The 22,542-nt window shown below is 49.6% G+C and overlaps 1 protein-coding gene across 1 annotated transcript in view; it reads left to right on the top strand.

Moving 5' to 3' along the window:
• The window catches only part of LOC132570347 (atrial natriuretic peptide receptor 2-like), a 41,072-nt gene that overhangs the window by 17,934 nt on the left and 596 nt on the right, over positions 1 to 22,542 (top strand). The window contains exons 2-4 of the mRNA XM_060236894.1: positions 1,649 to 1,851; positions 21,118 to 21,231; positions 22,189 to 22,324. Of these exons, the coding sequence (XP_060092877.1) occupies positions 1,690 to 1,851; positions 21,118 to 21,231; positions 22,189 to 22,324 (412 nt within the window). The 5' untranslated portion in view covers positions 1,649 to 1,689. The remainder of the gene's footprint in view (positions 1 to 1,648; positions 1,852 to 21,117; positions 21,232 to 22,188; positions 22,325 to 22,542) is intronic.

Raw genomic sequence — 22,542 nt, forward strand, 5'->3', positions numbered from 1 at the left:
AAGAAGAAGAAGAAGAAGAAGAAGAAGAAGAAGAAGAAGAAGAAGAAGAAGAAGAAATTGGATTTATATCCCGCCCTCCACTCCGCAGAGTCTCAGAGCGGCTCACAATCTCCTTTATCTTCCTCCGCCACAACAGACACCCTGTGAGGCGGGTGGGGCTGGAGAGGGCTCTCACAGCAGCTGCCCTTTCATGGACAACCTCTGCCAGAGCTATGGCTGACCCAAGGCCATTCCAGCAGGTGCAAGTGGAGGAATGGGGAATCAAATTCGGTTCTCCCAGATAAGAGTCCTCACACTTAACCACTACACCAAACTGGCTCAGGTCTTGGGACAACCCTGGTTAGTACATTGATTGAAGGAAGTCTGGGGTTGCTCTGCAGAGGCAGACAGTGGCAAAGGACCTCTGAGCATTTCTTGCTTTAGTGCCCCTGCAGCAATCCATGAAGGCAGCAATCGTAGGCTGGTCTACTTGGAAGTCAGTCCCACTTTGTTTATTCTCATTTGCTGGTTCAGTGGGGGCCTTTTCAGTCCTTGAACCTCCTTATCAAGATATATTATAACAGCATGCAGTTCTGTGTTGTGAGAGCCAGCGTGGTGCAGTGGTTAAGAGTGGCAGGCTCTAATCTGGAGAACTGGGTTTGATTCCCCACTCCCTGTGCATGCATTAACTACGACAGCAACACACCTGCAAACTCCAACTGCAACACATCTACAAAGAAGAATCAGGTATCCTGTGAATTAGGATTGTAAGTGTGTCCACTATAACTGGTGAACAGGGCTTGCGTACAAATGGTATGAATACTGTTCCCCGAATCCATGTTTTTGCACCATGCCACCGACCAAAGAATTGGATTTAATTTGATTTTTAGATTTATATCCTGCCCTTTCCCCCAAGTGGACTCAGGGTGGCTTACAACAAAAGTGTAACATATGGACATATGAACATATGAAGCTGCCTTATACTGAATCAGACCCTTGGTCCATCAAAGTCAGTATTATCTACTCAGACTGGCAGCGGCTCTCCAGGGTCTCAGGCTGAGGTTTTTCACACATACTTGCCTGGACCCTTTTTTAGTTGGAGATGCCAGGGATTGAACCTGGGACCTTCTGCTTCCCAAGCAGATGCTCTACCACTGAGCCATGTTTACAAATAAAAATATTTACAAACCTTAAAAGCATACAGCATATATGTTTTTATTGTGCAGTTTGTGGCCATCAGTGTGATATGTACACTTTCTGTGTATATTATGGAATTCAATGTAAAAATCATGAAGAGCCATAAAGATTTCTGCCTTGGATGCATGGGGGGGGGGGGGGGGTTGCACCTTGGTGGGGACATGAGGAACTGGATCTTTGTTATCTCAGGTTCAGTCTATGGATGTTGCGATCTGTAACTTTACAGTGAATTTCCGTGGAACTTGTGTAAAAGTCATGAGAACCCATCCACCATGAATTGCTGGGTCCATGACTTTTAAAGTAGAGCCTGGGAAAATGTTCTTGTTAATTGATGGGGGTGGGGAGGACACTGATGGGAACCTGGCTGCCAGGACTGGGGAAGGTTGAGGGGCAGATGGCTCCTTGCTGCCTGCCCTCCATTCCTTGCTTGTGTCTGACACGTACTCCTCTGGTCTGTTTGGTTTCTCCTTAGTGATCTACATCTGTGGGTCCCTGGAGAAGTTGCAGGAGATCATGCGCCTGGCGCAGGCTCAGAACATGACCAACGGTGACTATGTCTTCTTCCACCTGGACATTTGGGGGGAAAGCCTGAAAGCTGAGGGGCATCGTGAGGCAGCCAAGCCCTGGCAGAGCAAGGAGAGACAAGATGCAGGAGACCTCCGAGAGGCCTTCCAGGTAAGTCCAGGACTCTGCTGCAGGGAGGGAGTAGAGAGGAGGAAAACTAGGGAGCTGAAGAACGGTGCTGGAATCACGCCAAAGGATGATTCACTGGGTGTGTTGCAGTGCAAGCTTAAGGGCATGGGGGGATTTAGGAATGCCACAGTTTAATGTGTTGAGCCACGATCTTCAGGAGATTGGAAGGAAGAATGAGTCCTGCAGTGATTCTGAGCAGGTGCAGAGATCTTTCCCCACAGCCAGACTCTTTGCCTCAACATGCAGGGAAGGAAAGTTTGCTTCTGGGCTCCCCCCAGACTGAACCACAGCCTGTCTAGTGAAGCAGGCTGACCTGCAGATGGGCCTATTGGGGTTGTGCCTTGGCTGGGCACCTGGAAGTGGTGTTGGGAAGGGCCTCCTTCAGCAGGGAAAGAGATGGTTTGATTTCAGCCTTTTAGGCAGTCCCGCATTTGGGATGGCACAGGCCCTGGCCCAGATGTGTGCCTGCAGAGAAACCAACTTGAAGGACCAGAGTGACAGGTAAGTGCAACCCTGTTTTATTCCTGGATGAAGCCCAGTGGAGCCTCTGGCCTCCATTCTATGTCTAGAACTGAGAACAAGAATTTCTGGATCAGAATCCCTTGACCCAAAGGGAGGTAAGAGGGGGACAGGGAGGCTGGCTCTCAGAGACAGAGAGTCTTTTCCATTTTGCAGGAGACCAACCCAGGAGGAACCTTGGCCTGGCTAACCTGCTGGTGTGTCTTCCAAGCTGCACAGACCTACCCAGGAGCTCTTGAGGGAGTCTCTTGACCTCTTTCTCTAATTGCAGACGGTGCTGGTGGTCACTCCCCATGAGCCCCAAACCCCTGAGTACCGGTATTTCCAGAGCCAGTTGATCCTGCGTGCCCAGAGAGACTTTGGTGTGGCACTCAATGACTCACGGGTAAATCCACACACACCCCTTTTTGCATACCTTCTTCTGCTATTATGGGATGAAGCACAGGGCCCTTTGTGAGAAGTGAGGTGAGAAAGATCAGCCAGTGTTCTGGGGCCAAAATTATTTTTCCCATTGGCCTTGGGAATCTCCTGTTGTGATAAAAAAAAATGACCCAGGAAATTCCCAGGTTTGGAGATGGCAGCTGCGGCATGGCTTTGCAGGTGGGTCTGTAGGGTTTACTTGATAGACCCAGGTCAAAATGAGCCCTTGATCATACAGGGAGTTTGCAGTGACCACCTTGGTAGTTCTTTATTCTGGGTGACCATTGGTGGTGCTTCCTTCCTGGCTTTCTACCCAGAGTGCATTTTCAGTTGTGTTCCCTGCACTGTGTGTTTCAGCCTTGTGACTCACCACCACTGCCCCCTCCCCCATTTTCTTGTGTTCACCTCCAACCCCTGTGATCTTCCTTCCTTGTGTGCTTCAAGGCTTCCCTCTTGTCACCCAGGTCTGGACTGGTCTTCCTTCCTTGGTCTGTCACCCAATTAGATGTTGTGATCCAGGAATTTCCTCCAAATATTTGAAGGAGGGTGAATTCCAGGACTTGTTTTTTGGGTGGGCTGCAGATCTAAGGTTGCCTGAGGCATTGTGGTCACCAGACCTACACAAACCAAGAGATGCCCCTTGATTCTCAGCCTCAGATCCCTACCCCTGCCAAATAGTAGCTGCTGGTCTTCAGCCATTTAGGGGCTCTCTGACTCCCAGATGTTTGGAATAGATCACCATGGTTACCGCGTGGCACTTCTCATGGCCACATTAGCAGAGCTATGTCCAGATATTCTCCAGTTATGACCTCCAAGGCAGTGGCTGCCAGTGGGGTGGGAAGGGAAGGGGATAGTTCCATAATGTTTCTCTCACTCTCTCTGTCCCACTCTGGCAGGGGACCCTGGTGGCCGGCTGCTTTCACGATGTGCTGCTGCTGTATCTCAGGGCCCTGAGTGAAACACTGCAGGAAGGTGGAACCAAGAGGGATACCAGCCGCATCCTGGAGAAGATGAGGGGCCTGAAAATACAGGGTATTGGCTACTTAGCGGTGGATGGAGGGGTGGGGTAGCCAAGAAATTGGGGCTGGGGGTGGGGGGAAGGCAGCAAGTGAGACAGGTTAGGCCAGGAGGGAGCAGGAGAGGGTGGGAATGGGGGAGAGGGCTGGCTTTAGAGGGGAGCTGCCCCAGAGCCTGTCCAAGAGGCCAACTCAGCCATGGTTCATGAGTGACAACAGATGCCAGGGGCCACATAGAAATGATGTGCATCTCTCTCCTTGCCCCCACCCATCCAGGTGTCACTGGGACAGTGAGCATCAATGGCAACAATGACCGAGAGATGGATTTCAACCTGTGGGCCACGAGGGATGTGGAGAGCGGAGAATTCCAGGTATGTGTATGGTGGAGGGGATAGGTGTTAGCCTTGGTAGGTGGGGGAAGGTTTTCAAACAGGCCCACTGGGTTTTTTTGCTTGCTGAATGGGCACTAAATGCCAATTTTCCTTCAATAGAAGTGGCTCTTCATATGTTTGGATAAGTATTTATTGTAAGGCAGGATACATTTGCACCGATGCATAACCAGCGTCGAAGTGGCACACAGTAACACAAGCTCAGGTTATAAACTCTTACAAGAGTTGTTAGAAGCACACTTTAATTTAGGGTGCAAAGACACTTCAAATCTAGTGGCCACAAATCTCACACACACACACACACACTCACTTCCAAGCTTTCTGCAAAATATCCCAGAAAGAGAGTTATGGCCTTGGTACCTAGTAGATTCTCAGCTCCTAAGAGGAAATGAATTAACTTTCGTTTCTGCAGTAGTCTAAGCATTCTACCCATACATTCCACTGGCTACATCAAAGTGATACAGAAAACAGCTAGGAAATGGACACTAAAGACTCTCTGAGTTGGAGTGGGGGGACCTGAGGGTGGTGGGAGTTGAAACACCAGGAACTCCAGGCTTTTACATTTGGGTAGGATTCCAGGAAGTTGCAACAGACATGGAGGAAGGTGCATCTTGGTCTCTGATCTGAATCCTGCCCCTTCTTCCCACAGGTGGTGGCTCATTACAAAGGATCCGAGAAGCAGATCAACTGGACAGGACCCATCCATTGGAAGAAGGGAGGCCCTCCTCTAGACAACCCAGCCTGTGTCTTCAACATGGATGACCCCTCCTGTGAGAAAGGTGGGTGTGTCCAGGGATTGATTGATCTCACTGCCCTGTCCTCATTTGCCATTCCTAAGCCCTTTCATCCCCTCCACCCCCTCCAGTGAATCATGGGGAATTTTCTCTGCTTTGGGCAAAGTTTGGGGCAGGCATTCATTATGCCATTCCCAGTGCACCCTTCCACCCACGCTCTGCAGTTTAAAGTCTGAAAGGTTTGTTGTTGTTCAGTCGCACAGTCGAGTCTGACTCTTTGCCACCCCATGGACCAAGTCACGCCAGGCCCTCCTGTCTTCCACCATCCTCCGAAGTCTGCTCAAATTCGTGTTTGTTACATCAGTAACTGTCCAGCCATCTCATTTTTTGCCGTCCCCTTCTTCTTTTGCCTTCTGTCTTTCCCAGCATCAGGATCTTCTCCAGTTGTTCTAATACCAGTTTATCTCATGATCTTCTTGCTGACTAGATTAGGGAACTGATTTATTGGCAATCAGTCCAGCTATTTCAGAAAATCTCAAGCCTCTGTACCAGGTAAGTTTTTGCATAATCCAACAGTATAATGCAGTCAGTGGTATTGCACACATTCCAATGGGAGTCCTACCTCCCACCCATCCCGGCATACCTGTTGTCTCTACTCACCACTCAGCAACCAGTCATAAAAAATAAACATTGAGCAAATTAATTGGTTAAGCTGTGGTTATAAATATGTGCTTTTGTAAAAGTCTTACAGTTTGGTGTTCAATTCATTGGTATGATTGTTGAAGTCCTTTGCGCATGCGCTTTACCACTCAGCCTTATGAGAGTTGCTGTCCTCTCTCTGTGTCATAAGAACATAAGAGAAGCCATGTTGGATCAGGCCAATGGCCCATCCAGTCCAGCACTCTGTGTCACATAAGAACATAAGAGAAGCCATGTTGGATCAGGCCAACGGCCCATCCAATCCAACACTGTGTCACATAAGAACATAAGAGAAGCCCTGTTGGATCAGGCCAATGGCCCATCCAGTCCAACAGTCTGTGTCACATAAGAACATAAGAGAAGCCCTGTTGGATCAGGCCAATGGCCCATCCAGTCCAACACTCTGTGTCACATAAGAACATAAGAGAAGCCCTGTTGGATCAGGCCAATGGCCCATCCACTCCAACACTCTGTGTCACATAAGAACATAAGAGAAGCCCTGTTGGATCAGGCCAGTGGCCCATCCAGTCCAACACTCTGTGTCACATAAGAACATAAGAGAAGCCCTGTTGGATCAGGCCAGTGGCCCATGCAGTCCAACACTCTGTGTCATAGTGGCCAAAAAAATTATACACACACACACACACACACACATATATATATACACACACACTGCGGCTAATAGCCACTGATGGACCACTGCTCCATATTTTTATCTAACTCCCTCTTAAAGCTGGCCATGCTTGCAGCCGCCACCACCTCCTGTGGCAGAGAATTCCACATGTTAATCACCCTTTGGGTGAAGAAGGACTTCCTTATATCCGTTCTAACCCGGCTGCTCAGCAATTTCATCGAATGCCCACGAGTTCTTGTATTGTGAGAAAGGGAGAAAAGTCCTCCTTTCTCTACTTTCTCCATCCCATGCATAATCTAATTTAATTATCTGGAGGAGCCTCAAGCTTCTGCACACATGCAAATGTACCTTGAATGGGAGATGGAAATGAAACTGAAGCACCACAACGAGTACCTGTTTTTCCAGGATACCCATAAGTTGCGTTTGAATGGTTTCTGAATGAGTGCTTTTGTTGACATCACCGGTTTGATGCATCTGTCTTCAAAGCAATTTGGTGGGCCAATCCAGGCCTGCAAGTGAAGCATGGCTGGTTTTCCCTGTTTGGAGACAGGCATTCTGTTTGCCATCCCCAGTGCACTCTTCCGCCCACACTCTACAGCTCTCGGTGTTGCTTTCAGTCTGCTGGGCTGGTCAGCCCTAAGAAGGGATGCTCAAAGACTCACCAGTTCAGCTCACCTTCTGCTTGCTTGTTGGAGGAGGGTGTTGATTTACTGCCAGGCACTTCAGCCATTGAGGAGCAATCTCAAGAATACCTACCAGTTCATTTTTCACATACAGCACAGTGCAGCTGACACAATTCCACACATCCTGACGGGAATCCTGCTTCCCCCAGAAAGAACTGTGATCTCTGCTCAGCATCCAGTCATAAAAAATGAAAATAGAGGAAATTGATTGGTCAGACAGTGAAGATAAATAAACACAATTTTTTTTAAAAGTCTCACCGTTTTATTAAATTGCCCTTTTTATATTAGGACTTGAGAAAAATTCTTGAACTCTTTTCTTTGTACCTGGTGTGGTCTTCCCAACTGTATTAAGGTCCAGCAATTACTTTCGTGTCATAACTTTTTCATAATTTTTAATGTTGCCTGTTTTCTTCCGTCTGCAATCCAAATTAGGGAAAACAATAAATGATTAATCTTGTTTTGGCTGGTTTTACAATTGTTTTGCCTGCTATCTTTAAAAAAATTATGCACTTCAATGTATTTTTTCTTTGTTATGCCAATAAAGGTCAGTCTGTCTGTAAATAATGATTTTTTTAAAAGTCTCCCAGTTTCTGTGATATAAATGTCACAGAATATATGGAAAGGATATAGGGACTCTATTCTATGCCACCAGTGCTCCCAGTTATGTTCATGATACTACAGATTTCCCGAGGAAAATACAATCTTTGAACAACCTTCCAGAGAATACTCTTAGCCACCATGGTTGTGAAATCTTTGTATACCAACATCCCACACCAAGATGGATTACAAACTGTAAATAAAAAAATCTCTGACAAAAACACTGCTGACTTTGCCACCAAACTGTGCCATTTTTTTCTCGCCCATAACTACTTTAGATTTGGCAAAGAACTTTTCCTACAGATCAATGGTACAGCCATGGGCACACGCATGGCTCCACAATATGCTAACATCTTCATGGCTGACTTGGAGCAGTGCTTCCTAGACTCCCACCCACTCCTACCTCTATTATACACGCGTTACATTGATGACATTTTTATGGTCTGGACACATGGGAAAGAAGCCCTGGATGCATTCTGCCAGGCATTCAATGATTTTCACCTCACCATCAACCTGACAATGAACCAGTCTATGCAAGAAATACATTATCTGGACACCACTGTAAAAATACACAACAGACACTGTCTTCCGCCGGAAACCTACTGCCTGACAAACATACCTGCATGCCTCCAACTACCATCCCAAACATACCAAATGATCCATTGTATACAGCCAGGCTCTATGCTGCAGTCGCATTAGCTCCAATCCTACTGACAGATTCTCACCTGAGGGATCTACAACAAACCTTTTTGGAGCTAAAGTACTCACTTGATGAAGTCAGAAAACAGATTAACAAAGCCAGAATGATACCTAGAGAAAACCTGTTACAAGACAGACCCAAAAAAGACAACAACAGAACACCACTAGTGGTCACACAGAACTCTCAACTAATAATATAGTGGGTTCAATGAAAGGAAGAAGTGAGGTGGTAGTGATCATAGCTCCTTTATTAGGTACAGCATAGTATAGGGCTGCACTAAAAGACTGGAGAACTGGGCCAATGGGGCCAACTTATATGCACTTAAGGGTTCCTGTGCTAGCATGCCATTGGATCATTCAAACCAGCAAGGGGCCCTGATTGGAGCAGGGCAACAGGTATTTGGATCTTGCTGCCCATTGTCCCTGAGTCCCCAAGCTCAGTCCATATGGCTCCAATGAGCCAGGCAGGAACACACATAATAGTCTTCACTTTGGTCTTCACATAACGGTCTTCACCTTTTAACCCAGAGCAGACTCTTATTTATTGCAGGATACTTAATGGATATCAATCTGCTATTATGACGTTTATTACTGGGTTTTGTTTTAGCACAGTGGACACAGTTTGGCAGTCTCTAGGCCCCGGCTTGTGCTTCTTTGAATTTGCTATGGGACATTTCCATGATTTTGCATGCTGATTCACTGCCCACTTTCTCTATACATAGGACTGCTTGTCGTTCCATCCTGCTGTCTGATGAAGAGTGCTTAGAGCACATGAAAGCTTAAATTCTGAATAAAACTTTGTTGGTCTTAAAGGTGATACTTGACTCCTGCTTTGTTCTACTGCTTCAGACCAACGCGGCTGCCCACCTGAAAGTTTCTGTTCATTTAAGCGTAATTGTAGAGATTTTTGTGCATGTATGAGTTTGCCTCTCATTATGGGGCTTGTAGAGCCATCTGCATATTCTTTGTCTGGAGAAGCCTCAGTTTCACCTTCTGGGCAAAGGCAAAAGCAGCTTGGCAGGGAGAGGAAGATGCAGTGGAACCAACCCAGGGAACTGCCTGGCTGCAAAGCTGTTCAGCACCTACTCAGGATGGACAGCGCAGAGGGGAACGGGTCTGAGGAGTGATCTCTGGCTGCAGAATCTGGTATCTTTCCCTGCTTAGTCTCTTCATCCCTAACCCCGGGGAAGGCAGGGAGACTTTCAGGGAATCAACTTCTAAAGTGGCACAACTCAATGAGTTTGGTGAGTCATCATGGACTTTGGAGCTCAGTGGGTCACTCTCTGATGTCTCCTGGCTCCATTAGGACTCCAGTAAGTATATGAGTGGGGACATTTCCTGTCTCAGGAGACAGAATGTTATGACCCTGTGTAGAGGGAATGTCTCTGTTACATCAGAGGGGCCTGCAGCTGAAATCAAACTTCTGGGGTGCAGTGGAGAAGTTTCCCATTGGGTGGGAATCAGAACTCTGATCCCTCCCACATACAATTTCTCTATTGCATCCCATGGGCTACTAGCTCAAATGATGGAAAGCAAGCCCCTTAGATGGACTAGAGGTGTTTGTGTTGGGTGGCTAGTTTTTATCCTGCTTTTCCCCCCCTCTGGAGCTCAGAGTGCTTGGCATAGATCTCCCTCCTTGAGACCTCACGTATCCCTTATCCATCCCCTGCCCAAAGTGGCCCTGAAGCAGAACCCGGATGTTCCAAGGCTGAGCTTGAGAACCTGATTTCAGTGTCAGGATTCATGTTAGGGTTTACAGATACCTTTAGCAGAGTTGTGTGGAGAGCACCACAAATAAACAAGCCAGGCACACGTTTTAGCTTAAGAATATAGTAGTTTACTTTTACTATGAGGAAAAGGTAGACTGGGATTTCTAGAAAACAAATAAGGACTCAATATCCTTTCTAGCTTCTAAGCTACATCTCGACTCTATGGAGTCCAAACTCTAACTGCATGGAGATCTGAGGGCTTTACACAAAGGGCAATAAAAACTGACCAAATGGTTTCCCCCAGACCACCTCCCAAATATATGGATTAGCCTATTAGGGCTTTCCTTCAAGGGTCACTATGCATATTGACACCTAGCCTGAGCGGGAAATATGTGCACACATTTTCATTGGCTCTACCTCTCACTGGCTAAACATCAGCATGCATATACATTCATTTAATTAACTCATGACAACAGGAAGTGAAAGTGCAATAAAAAACCAACAATTCAACCCTAGAAAGGTTGGGGCAGGGAGATTGTGTTTCTCTCAGCAGTGAGGAGGGGCAGCCCACACCACACTTCTCGGCCTGGAGGGACAAGGTTTCCCAGGACACCTGGCATCTCCATCACGACTGAATCCTGCCTACATTGCAGCTTACGGATAAGGAAGGAGATGGCCATGAGAATCCGACACATGCACCAGCAGTCACTTGTGAATGCAGCCTGCTGGGGTGTGGAATTTGTGAACGACCAGAATGGGGCCAGTCTGGCATGAGCGGCCATCTCTGGGTAGTGTCGAGATGCCTTGCCATTTTCTTTGGTTGTAAATGTGCTTTCACTTTCTGCTCCTCGGCTTGTACTACACCTATCTCTATGTAACAGTTATCACATTCCTTATGCCTAGCCTGAAGGGTTACCAGGGGAAACCAAGGTCGCTCAAGATTACGTGCACCTGCGAAGGGGGCTGGGAAATACTTGGGGTGCGGCGAGATTGTAGTTTCCCGCTTTCCTTCAACTTAAACAGTTTCCTTAAACTTGTAACAGTTTAAGTCAACCCTATATAAGGGGCAAAAGCCCGCCAAGCCAGTTTTCACAATGTTCGTCCTGCCTTCAACTGTCATTTATCAATAAATATCCATTACCCACGTGAACTGTTTGGGATCTTGACAGGTAGATGCTGAGGGCCTGTCTGGTTTCCCAGAATCCTCCTTTCCTTGGGGATGGATCTGTTTCCACCAGGAATGCTTCTCCCTGGGTATTCTGGAGAATGAGTTGGCTGAGATTCGACATCCTGCCACTCACCCATCACTGCTGACCTTGTTGAGGTGAGAGATGATCAGTAGGGTGGGAAGGGCGTTTCCTCAGAGCCTGGGTGCTTTGTGAGGTAAAGCAGACTGGAGAGGAGTCTGCTTTGCCTCACAGGAGGAGAGACACAGTGCAGAGGTCACACAGTTGAGAGGCAGGGAGGTAAATCCTTTTCTGCTTTCTACTCCCTCCAGTGTACCTTGCTGTCTGCTTGTCCCCCCCCCCAATTAGAATTGAAAAAGGGCCAAGACAACTGGTGGTTTAAACAGTTTGCAGAGGTGTTAAGAATAAAACACTGCAGAAGCAGGCTAGTGCTGAATTAATAATGCTGAACACTATTACGGTGCGTTTATCAGTTTTCCGTTTATTATCATAGACTCAGCTTTATCGTGCTTTTGTGGTCTGCTGTTCAGAGTGCCTCAGGAAACCATTTTATCAGTCCTGTGACTCTATGTCTTCCTGACAAGGGTTCTTATGTCCTGTGGAGATCCTGAACCCAGATTAACTATACAGACATCGTAAATGAACTTCTGAGTACAACTGTCCTCATGTACTCTGCTGATCCTGAACCCAAATTAACACAGAGACCTCTTACGTGAACTTCTGAATACCCAGGTGCTTCCCAGGGGCAGGAGATTCTCCTCCCACCACCTAGGCATCCGTCTTGTTTCCCCAGCCTCTTCCTCAGAGTGAGGACTGGCCAAGCACCTGGTATGTGTGGGGAAGAAATGGTGGCTTACAATCTCCTTCCCTTCCCCTTTCACAACAAATACCCTGTGAAGTAGATGAGGCTGCGAGAGCTCTGAGAGAACTGCTCTTTTAGAGAACAGCTCTGAGAGAACAGTGCCTGACCCAAGATCACCCAGCTGTCTGCGTGTGGGGGAGGAGTGGGGAATCAAACCCAGTTCTCCAGATTAGAGTCCACCACTCCTAACCTTCACACCAAACTGGCTGTCTCGTATAACTATGATATCTTGTTCTGGTTACTTCAGTTAGAGATATTCAAAACCAATGACAAGGACCCACACTCAGTCAGATTCACAACTGATGTCAGCACTAATGCAGAGCGCAACCAGAGCGGGCAGCTGCGGTTTGGGCTTCACAGTAGCGCTTGGCAGAAAGGAGGCCTGTCAGCAGGAGGAGGGCTGGCTCTTCATCCTAAATTGCCCAAACAGCAGCACTTGAGTGTCTGTATGCCCCACCCCAGCAACAAATATTTCTGTATTCTTAGACTTTCAGTTTTCAGATCACCTTTGGACCAAGACTGCTTTTCAAAGCAATTTCAAGCAACTATGAGCAGCTGCCTGGGTCAAGTCCTGCCCTGAAGACGGGCATCTTGGCTTGGAGGCAGAATATATCAGAATTTCCTGGGGATGGAGGCCTCCCACAAGCTCTTCTCCCTGGGATACATTTGCCAACCTCCATGTGGAATCTGGGACTTGAACTGAGTGGCTTATCAGACTCACTTGAAATTCCCCTGACAAGAACAGATCAGTTCACCCAGAGGAAATGGCAGCTTTGAAAGGTGGAGCCTATGGCATTGTAGCCTGCTTTGGTCTCTCTCCTTCCAGTCTTCACCACTAAATGTCCAGGGCCCATCCATGACCAACTCACCCCTACCTGAAGCCAGGTGAAGCGGAGGGTGAGGACCACCAAGGCTATGGCTTCCACCATTTTGCCCTGATTCAGCTGCTCAGCCACTCAGCCATAGGTGGTTGGGGGAGGGGGAAGTCATTGGGCCAGAGAGAGGGAGAGACAGAGTGCCTGGGAACATGAGATCCTGGAGGGGCTTTCCACTTTGGGTTTTGCCCTCCTTAAACCTCCTAAGAACACAAGAACATAAGAGAAGCCATATTAGATCAGGCCAATGGCCCATCCAGTCCAACACTCTGTGTCATACAGTGGCAAAAAAAATTTATATATATATACACACACACACACACTATGACTAATACCCACTGATGGACCTCTGCTCCATATTTTTATCTAAACCCCTCTTGAAGGTGGCTACGCTTGTGGCCGCCACCACCTCCTGTGGCAGTGAATTCCACATGTTAATCACCCTTTGGGTGAAGAAGTACTTCCTTTTATCCCTTTTAACCTGTCTGCTCAGCAATTTCATCGAATGCCCACGAGTTCTTGTATTGTGAGAAAGGGAGAAAAGTACTTCTTTCTCTACTTTCTCCATCCCATGGATAATCTTGTAAACCTCTATCATGTCACCCCGCAGTCGACGTTTCTCCAAGCTAAAGAGTCCCAAGCGTTTCAACTTTTCTTCATAGGGAAAGTGTTCCAGCCCTTTAATCATTCTAGTTGCCCTTCTCTGGACTTTCTCCAATGCTATAATATCCTTTTTGAGGTGTGGTGACCAGAACTGCACACAGTATTCCAAATGAGACCGCACCATCGATTTATACAGGGGCATTATGATACTGGCTGATTTGTTTTCAATTCCCTTCCTAATAATTCCCAGCATGGCGTTGGCCTTCTTTATTGCAAACGCACACTCCTAGGTTAGCACTCCTAGGTTAGCAGGGCTGGGTTCCCACTCTGCCTTCAGTGAAGGGAAGAGAAGTGCAGAGGACTTGCTTACCCCCCCCCCCCCCAGTTTATGACAAGCAAGAGAAGAAGAGAAGAAGAAGAAGAAGAAGAAGAAGAAGAAGAAGAAGAAGAAGAAGAAGAAGAAGAAGAAGAAGAAGAAGAAGAAGAAGAAGAAGAAGAAGAAGAAGAGAAGGAAAAGAAGAAGAAAAGAAAAGAAGATGAATGCAGATTTATACCACGCCCTTCTCTCTGAATCAGAGACTCAGAGCGGCTTACAATCTCCTATATCTTCTCCCCCCACAACAGACAGCCTGTGAGGTGGGTGTTGTCAGCGTAGGGTTCATGGACATTCCAACAATGAGAAGACTCTTTTCAATTGAAAAATAGTTTCATTTATTGGTTACATCTATGTGGCTACGGCAGGAGTTTATTGAAAGTGATAACAAGCAATGGAAAGTTGCTGTCCTTTATGGACCAAGATCAAAGCATAGACATTTAAATCATTCTCACAATACATTTCCTTTCTACTTCTAAAAGGTGAATTGTTCACACCGTATTATCTATACAAGCTAGCCAACACTACCCTCCCACCTTGGTCCTCAGCCTTGGGCGGCCAACTGGGCTGCATAACTCTGCACATCAAACACTCTTTACAACCCCTTGGCGCCAGGCTCCCCTCTTCCTTGTTTTCATTCTCTGCTACATAGAATTATTGTCACAGTTCAAGGGGTTAGTAATCAATATGGCAATACAGCAGATTTGGTTAGTATCGATTTGAACCCAAGCTGACAGGTGTGGCTAAGAGCACTCTCCTTTCAAGAACAACTCCTACAAGAGCCATGGCTGACTCAAGGCCATTCCAGCAGGTGCAAGTGGAGGAGTGGGGAATCAAACCCGGTTCTCCCTGATAAGAGTCCGCACACTTAATTACTACACTAAACTGGCGCCCCCAGGTGGGACGGAGGGCCGAAACAAGCATCTGGTCGGCGTAAGTTTTCTGTGTCACGGGGTGGGGGGAGTGGAGCAGGTACGCGGGTGCAGAGGGATGAATGTATGGGGGAAGAAGTCAGAGTTGGCTGTGGGGGGGGGGCATGATGGGGACAGCAGGCCAGGGTAGAGTGGAATTGGGACACTGGGTCAACATGAGCATCCTGGTAGCAGAGGGTGGCCACGTGGATACAGAACCAGAACTGTCCTCTGTGAACATATGAAGCTGCCTTATACTGAATCAGACCCTGGGTCCATCAAAGTCAGTATTGTCTTCTCAGACTGGCAGCGGCTCTCCAGGGTCTCAAGCTGAGGCTTTTCACACCTATTTGCCTGGGCCCTTTTTTGGAGATGGCGGGGATTGAACCTGGGACCTTCTGCTTCCCAAGCAGATGCTCTCCCACTGAGCCACCGTCCCTGTGGATGCTCAGCTCAGTGATGCTGAAGGTCAGTGTCAGGCTCATTCTTGTCCCATGGCCACTGCCAAATACCCACAAGCAGGGATGGCCTCCACCATCGCCTCTTGCCTCAGGCTTGGGCTGTGAGATGCCCAGGCTGAGGAAACAAGACGGATGCTGGGGGGGGTGGGGGGAATCTATACTCAGAAGTATATTTTAAGATGTGCTTGTTATTAATCTACACTCTTGATCATCCCTATGGGTAAAGAGAGCAGCCCGCAGAGCACGCACAGATAGATGCACACAGCTCTTGCTGAGAAAGGCAGTTTATTGAGGCCCCATGAACAACACGCCGCAAAACACGATAAAGCAAAACAGATGACAACTACAGTTTTCATCAGATGTCCCTTGCCTCCTATAATTTCTCAGCCAGTATCAGCCAGTATCATAATGCCCCTGTATAAATCGATGGTGCGGTCTCATTTGGAGTACTGTGTGCAGTTCTGGTCGCCGCACCTCAAAAAGGATATTATAGCATTGGAGAAAGTCCAGAGAAGGGCAACTAGAATGATTAAAGGGCTGGAGCACTTTCCCTATGAAGAAAGGTTGAAACGCTTGGGACTCTTTAGCTTGGAGAAACGTCGACTGCGGGGTGACATGATAGAGGTTTACAAGATTATCCATGGGATGGAGAAAGTAGAGAAAGAAGTACTTTTCTCCCTTTCTCACAATACAAGAACTCGTGGGCATTCGATGAAATTGCTGAGCAGACAGGTTAAAACGGATAAAAGGAAGTACTTCTTCACCCAAAGGGTGATTAACATGTGGAATTCACTGCCACAGGAGGTGGTGGCGGCCACAAGTATAGCCACCTTCAAGAAGGGTTTAGATAAAAATATGGAGCACAGGTCCATCAGTGGCTATTAGCCACAGTGTATGTGTGTATATAAAATTTTTTTGCCACTGTGTGACACAGAGTGTTGGACTTGATGGGCCGTTGGCCTGATCCAACATGGCTTCTCTTATGTTCTTATGTTCTCAAGCCTCCGGTTGCATTGTGATTTTGCGGCGCGTTTGTCGCAGGAGCCGGCACTGCCCACCAGACCAGGGTGGGAGGGAGGCTTTACTCTGTGCCCAAGCTTTCTCAGAAACACCCCAGCAACGGCTCAGAGGAACTCCAGGGTTGGTGAGCAGCCCAGTGGCTCTCTGCCTGCCTCTCCAGCTGAGGGGCTGAGCGCCCAAGATGGGCAAGAGGGTGCCAGCTGAGGCCTTGGAGGGCATCACCCTCTGCTTCAGGGACACCTGGCTGGGCAAAATGGTCATGCAGAGGCCCTGGGGGGTCGGGGGTGGAGCCTGGGGAGGGAGGGGAGGAGCCTCAGCAAAGCCTAAGGCCGCAGAGTCCACCCTCCAAAGCAACCCTTTCCTCCATGGGAATGTATAGACTGGAGACCGCTTGTAATTCCAGAATATCTTCAAGCTCCACATGGAGGTGGGCAAGCGTAGCCCTGGGGGACTTGTGGGAACCCTTCATCCCTGGGAAGACTAAGCTTGCCTCCGGTCCAGGATGCCTGTCTTTGGGCTGGGCTTGAGCTGAGCGGCTGGTCAGACTCACTTGGAATTGCCCTGACAAGCAAAACTGTTGTCCAGAGACAACCTTAAAGTCCATGACCACAGTATGGCATTCCTTGAGTGAGTGGGGAGGGGGGGGGATTGCTTATTTCTTTCCATAAAGACTGTGCTACGGATAGTTTCTCCAAATCCAAACTTGTTCTTTGGGTGAAAGGTGGCCCTAGAAGGAAGGGCCCTTCTTCAGAGGGAGAGAGGCAGGTCTCCTAGGCGCAGACTCCATTCCAGGACCGACCCCGTTCTTCTTCCACGAGCAGGCCAAGGGCAGGAGGCAGACATGGGGTTACAAGCAAGCAGGGACCTCAGTGTTCTCGCATGTGGCTCTTCCCCAGGAGATGACTCCTCCCACTAAGAGGCCGAACACACGGGCTTCAGGTTCCCCATCAAGAAAGCAGGGAAACCCCTGGATGGAATGAACCAGGTGATCCCAGCGAGGGGATTTCAACATAAATTGGAGGGGAGCCTCTTTCCTATCGGGGTGTGCCAGCCAATGTTCCCTCCAAGCTGCAGAGCCTTGTGAGCTCCTGACATTAAAGCGGTGAGCTGCGGCGCGAATGAGTGCGCTCTGGGGACCTCCTCCCTGAGCTGAGACAAAAAGGAGTGAGCTGCAGGCTAAAAATCCGTGAGCCAGCTCACACTCACTCAGCTCAGAGGGAACCCTGGGGTGGGCATCTGGAAGCCCCGGATGGCCGACATGCAGGGGTGCTGCCTATGAAGGGGGTCGGGTTTTTTTGTGAAAATCGCTGGAATTCAGGCGGATCCATGGAGAATCCTCCACCGCCCACCCAGGGGGAGGAGAAGGGGGCGTCGGCAACCGCTCAGCCTTCAGCTCTGGCTCCTGCCTGCCTCAGCCGGCCCGGCGTCCCGGAGAGCTGCGCTGGAGAGCTCAGACGGGGCGGCCCCCTCCCACTTCGCCCCACCCCGTCCAGGCCTCCGGAGGGAGGCGCCGAGAGGAGCGCCTTTTTGGAGCAAGCGCAGCGCGGCTGCCCCACAGACGGGTTCTCGCTGGCTCCTGCTGCGGAGAGCTCCTCGTCCGCCCTGTCCATGGCCGCCTCGCTGCACCTTGGGGCCCTGCTGGTGACCCTGGCGGTGCCCTCTTCCTCCTCCGCCGCCGCCAGGCATGGAGCCGCCAACGCCAGCGCCACCCCGCCGGTGGAGATGAGGCTGGGCGTGCTGCTGCCCGAGCGCAACCTGGACTACCCCTGGGCCTGGCCACGCGTCCAACCCGCCCTGAGCCTGGCCCTGGAGACTCTGGAGCCCCAGCTGCGCCACCAAGGCCTCTCCGTCCGCACCGTCTTCGCCTTCGCCCAGGGCGCCTGCAACGGCAAAGGAGCCCTCTCCGAGGCCAGAGCTCTGAAGCGCTCCCACGACCCCGACGTGCTGCTGGGGCTGGGCTGCCTCTTCGCAAGCTTGGAAGGGGCGTCCTTAGCCCAGCAGTGGCAGCTGCCGCTCCTTCGAGCCGGGGACTACTCCTGGTGGCATCGGAGTCACCGAGATGCCAGCACGACGATGTACGGCGGCCCGGCGGGGCTCGCCCTCCTAGCCTTCCTGACCCAGCTGCACCGGCGCTTCAACTGGACCTCCCCGTCTGCTCCCCTGGTCCTCAGTGTCCACCCAGACTATTACTGGGACTCCGGGCGCCACCTGTTGATGCATGAATTACACACCCCCTACTCCCCCTACTTCACCGAACACTACCACAGCTCTGAGCAGCCGCAGGAGACTGTCGGGTTCATCCAGGCCTCAGGGCGAGGTGAGTGACTCCAGCCAACCTTTGGGTCCGAAGCCGCCCCTCTCAGCCCCAGCCCCCAGATTCGTGGGGCAGTGCACCCCGTGCGTCCCTCCCCCCCCCCCCGGAAATGGGGCTCACTAGTCTTTTTTCAGACTCACCAATAATGATTGGAAAACATTCAAAACAGTTGCAGCGGCTTCAGGGGACAATTCAAGGCCCTCTCCCTTTTAGAGAATAATAATAATAATAATAATAATAATAATAATAATAATAATAATAATAATAACAACAACAACAACAACAACAACAACAACAACAACAACAACTACTACTTTTAATTTCTATCCCGCCCTCCCCGCCAAAGCAGGCTCAGAGCGGCTTACAACATAATCAGGGCGGCTTACAACATAACAAGCCTCGATTTGTTGGACTTCATTTCTATCACCCCTTTGCCCCCCAGTGAGGACCCAAAGCCAGTTTGGTGTAGTGGTTAAGTGTGCGGACTCTTATCTGAGAGAACCGGGTTTGATTCCCCCCTCCTTCACTTGCACCTGCTAGCATGGCCGGGGGTCAGCCATAGCCCTGGCATAGCCCTGGCAGAGGTTGTCCTTGAAAGGGCAGCTGCTGTGAGAGCCCTCTCCAGCCCTACCCACCTCACAGGGTGAGTAACATGTTGTGGGGGGGAGGAAGGGAAAGGAGTTTGTGAGCCGCTCTGAGACTCTTCAGAGTGGAGGGCGGGATATCTCCTTCTTCTTCATCTGACAGGTTTTGTCTGTCACCCATTTTATGTCTTTTGCAACCAATACTCCCTCGAATGGCCCCAGAGCAAAATAATTTACGCAGTAGCTCACAACTTTAATGCCAGTAGAATTTTTGCTCACAGGACTCCACAGCTTAGAATCATAAGAGTTGGAAGGGACCTCCAGGGTCATCTAGTCCAACCCCCTGCACAATGCAGGAAACTCACATATACCTCCCCCTACATTCACAGGATCCTCATTGCTGCTAGATGGCCATCTGACTGCAATGAAAATTCTGTGAATTTAAAAAGGTAAAGGTAGTCCCCTGTGCAAGCACCAGTCGTTTTTGACTCTCGGGTGATGTTGCTTTCACAACGTTTTCATGGCAGACTTTTTACAGGGTGGTTTGCCATTGTTGTGAGCTGAAGGCTCTGACTGCAGTACTGCAGCTTTACCACTCTGCAGCACAGAGCTCACCCTGTGAATTTAGGGGGAGGTATTTGTGAGTTTCCTGCATTGTAATTTTCTCCCTTTCTCACAGTACAAGAATTCGGGCGCATTCAATGAAATTGTTGAGCAGAAGGGTTAGAACGGATAAAAGGAAGTCCTTCTTCACCCAAAGGATGATTAGCATGTGGAATTCATTGCCACAAGAGGTGGTGGCGGCTACAAGCATAGCCAGATTCAAGAGGGGTTCAGATAAAAATATGGAGCAGAGGTCCATCAGTGGCTATTAGCCACAGCATATTATTGGAACTGTCTGGGGCAGTGATGCCTTCCATTCCTTGCTTGCGTCTGACACACACTCCTCTGGTCCATCTGATCTCTCCTTAGTGGTCTACATCTTGGGGCCCCTGGAGATATTGCAGGAGGTCATGCGCCTGATGCAGGCTCAGAACATGACTAACGGCGACTATGTCCTCTTCCACCTGGACATTTTTGGGGAAAGCCTGAGAGCTGAGGGGTATCACGAGGCAACCAAGCCCTGGCAGAGCAAGGAGAGCCAAGATATGGGAGACCTCCGAGAGGCCTTCCAGGTAAGCCCAGGACTCTGCTGCAGGGAGGGAAACTAAAGAGCTGAAGATCAGTACTGGAATCACCCCAATGGACACTGCCTTCCCTGGGTGTGTTGCTATGCAAACTTAAGGGCGTGATGGGATTTGTGGAGGGCTATAATTTAATGCATTGAGCCACGACCTTCAGGAGATTTGAAGCAGAAATGAGACCTGCAGTGATTCTGAGCAGGTGCAGAGATCTTTCCCCTTATGAAAGACTGAGTCACAGTCCATCTAGTGAAGGAGGGTGACCTGCAGATGGGCCTCTTAGGGGTCTGTCTTGGCTGGGCCCTTAGAAGGGTGTTGGGAAAGGCCTCCTTCGGCAAGGAAAGAGATGGTTTGATTTCAGCCTTCTCTGCAGTCCCACATTAAGTATTACACAGGCCAAGGCCCATATGAACATATGAAGCTGCCTTATACTGAATCAGACCCTTGGTCCATCAAAGTCAGTATTGTCTTCTCAGACTGGCAGCAACTCTCCAGGATCTCAAGCTGAGGTTTTTCACACCTATTTGCCTGGACCCTTTTTTTGGAGATGCCAGGGATTGAACCTGGGACCTTTTGCTTCCCAAGCAGATGCTCTACCACTGAGCCACCGTCCCTCCCCAGATGGAGATAATTTCCCATCTTGCAGTAGACCAGCCCTGGCAGAACCCTGTCCTGGCTAACCTGCTGTTGTGTCTTCTGAGCTGCCCAAACCTGCCCTGTTGCTCCCGGTGGAGTCCCAGCCAGCTGGAGCTCCCTTGACCTTTTCCTCTATTTGCAGACGGTGCTGGTGGTCACTCCCCATGGGCTCCAAACCCCCGAATACCAGCATTTCCAAAGCCAGCTGATCCTGCGTGCCCAGAGAGACTTTGGTGTGGCAGTGAATGACTCCATGGTAAATCCACACACACCCCTGCTTCCATGCCTTCTTCCGAGCTCTGCTGTTATGGGATGGAGCACAGGGCCCTTTGAGAGAAGTGAGATGAGTGAAATCAGCTAGCATTCTGGGGCCAAAATCACTTTTCACCTTCGGAATCTCCTGTCCTGAGAAAGAAATGACCCAGGAGATTCCCCAGGTTTGGAGTTGAGGAAGGCAGCTGTGGCTTGGCCTTGCAGGTGGGTCACTGGCACCAGATCCAGGTCAAAATTAGATAGATCCAGGTCAAAATTAGCCCTTGATCACGCAGGGAGTTTGCAGTGGCCGCCTTGGTAGTTCTGTATTCCGAGCAACCGTTGTTGCTGCTTCCTCCCTGGCTTTCTGTCCCGTGTGCGTTTTCAGTTGTGTTCCCTGTGCTTTGTGTTTCAGCCTTGTGACTCACCACCATTGCCTCCTCCCCCATTTCCTATTGTTCACCTTCAGCTCCTAGGTTCTGCCTTCCTTGTGTGCTTCAAGGCTTGCCTCTTGTCACCCAAGTCTGGACTGGTCTTCCCTCCTTGATCTGTCACCCAGCTGGATGTTGTGGTCCAGGAGTTTCCTCCATACCACAGTTGAGAGAGGATGATTCCAGGCCTTGTATCTGTGGTGGGTTGACACCTAAGCTTGCCTGAGGCACTGTGGTTACCAGACCTGCACACACCAAGATTCCCAGCATCAGACCTCTTGATTCCCAGCATCAGACCTCTGCCCCAACCAAGAAGTAGCTGCTAATCTTCAGCCATTCAGGGGCTCTCTGACACCCAGATGTTTGAAAGAGACCACCATGGCTACCAGATGGCACTTCTCATGGCTACATTAGCAGAGCTGTTTCTCCAGTTATGACCTCCAAGGCAGTAGCTGACAGTGGGGCGGGGGGCGGTGTGTGAAGAGGACAATTCTATAATGTTTCTCTCACTCTCTGTCCCCTTGTGGCAGGGGACGCTGGTGGCCGGCTGCTTCCACGATGTGCTGCTGCTGTATCTCAAGGCCCTGAACAAGACGCTGCAGGAAGGTGGAATCAAGCGGGATACAAGACGCATCTTGGAAAAGATGAGAGGCCTGAAAATCCAAGGTACTGGATGCTTGGTGGAGGGAAGAGAGTGGTGTGGAGGAGTGGAGAATGGGAAAGTTGCAGAGAAATTGGGTCTGGGGGTTAGGGGAAGGCAGCAAGGGGATGCGCTGAGCTGAGCGATCAGGCCAGGAGGGAGCAGGATAGGGGGGGAATGGAGGGAGGGGGGCTGGCTTTAGAGAGGAGCCGCCCCAGAGCCTGTCCAAGAGGCAAACTCAGCC

The sequence above is a fragment of the Heteronotia binoei genome, chromosome 4 (genome assembly GCF_032191835.1).
Source record: "Heteronotia binoei isolate CCM8104 ecotype False Entrance Well chromosome 4, APGP_CSIRO_Hbin_v1, whole genome shotgun sequence".
In the NCBI taxonomy this organism is placed as follows: Eukaryota; Metazoa; Chordata; class Lepidosauria; order Squamata; family Gekkonidae; genus Heteronotia; species Heteronotia binoei.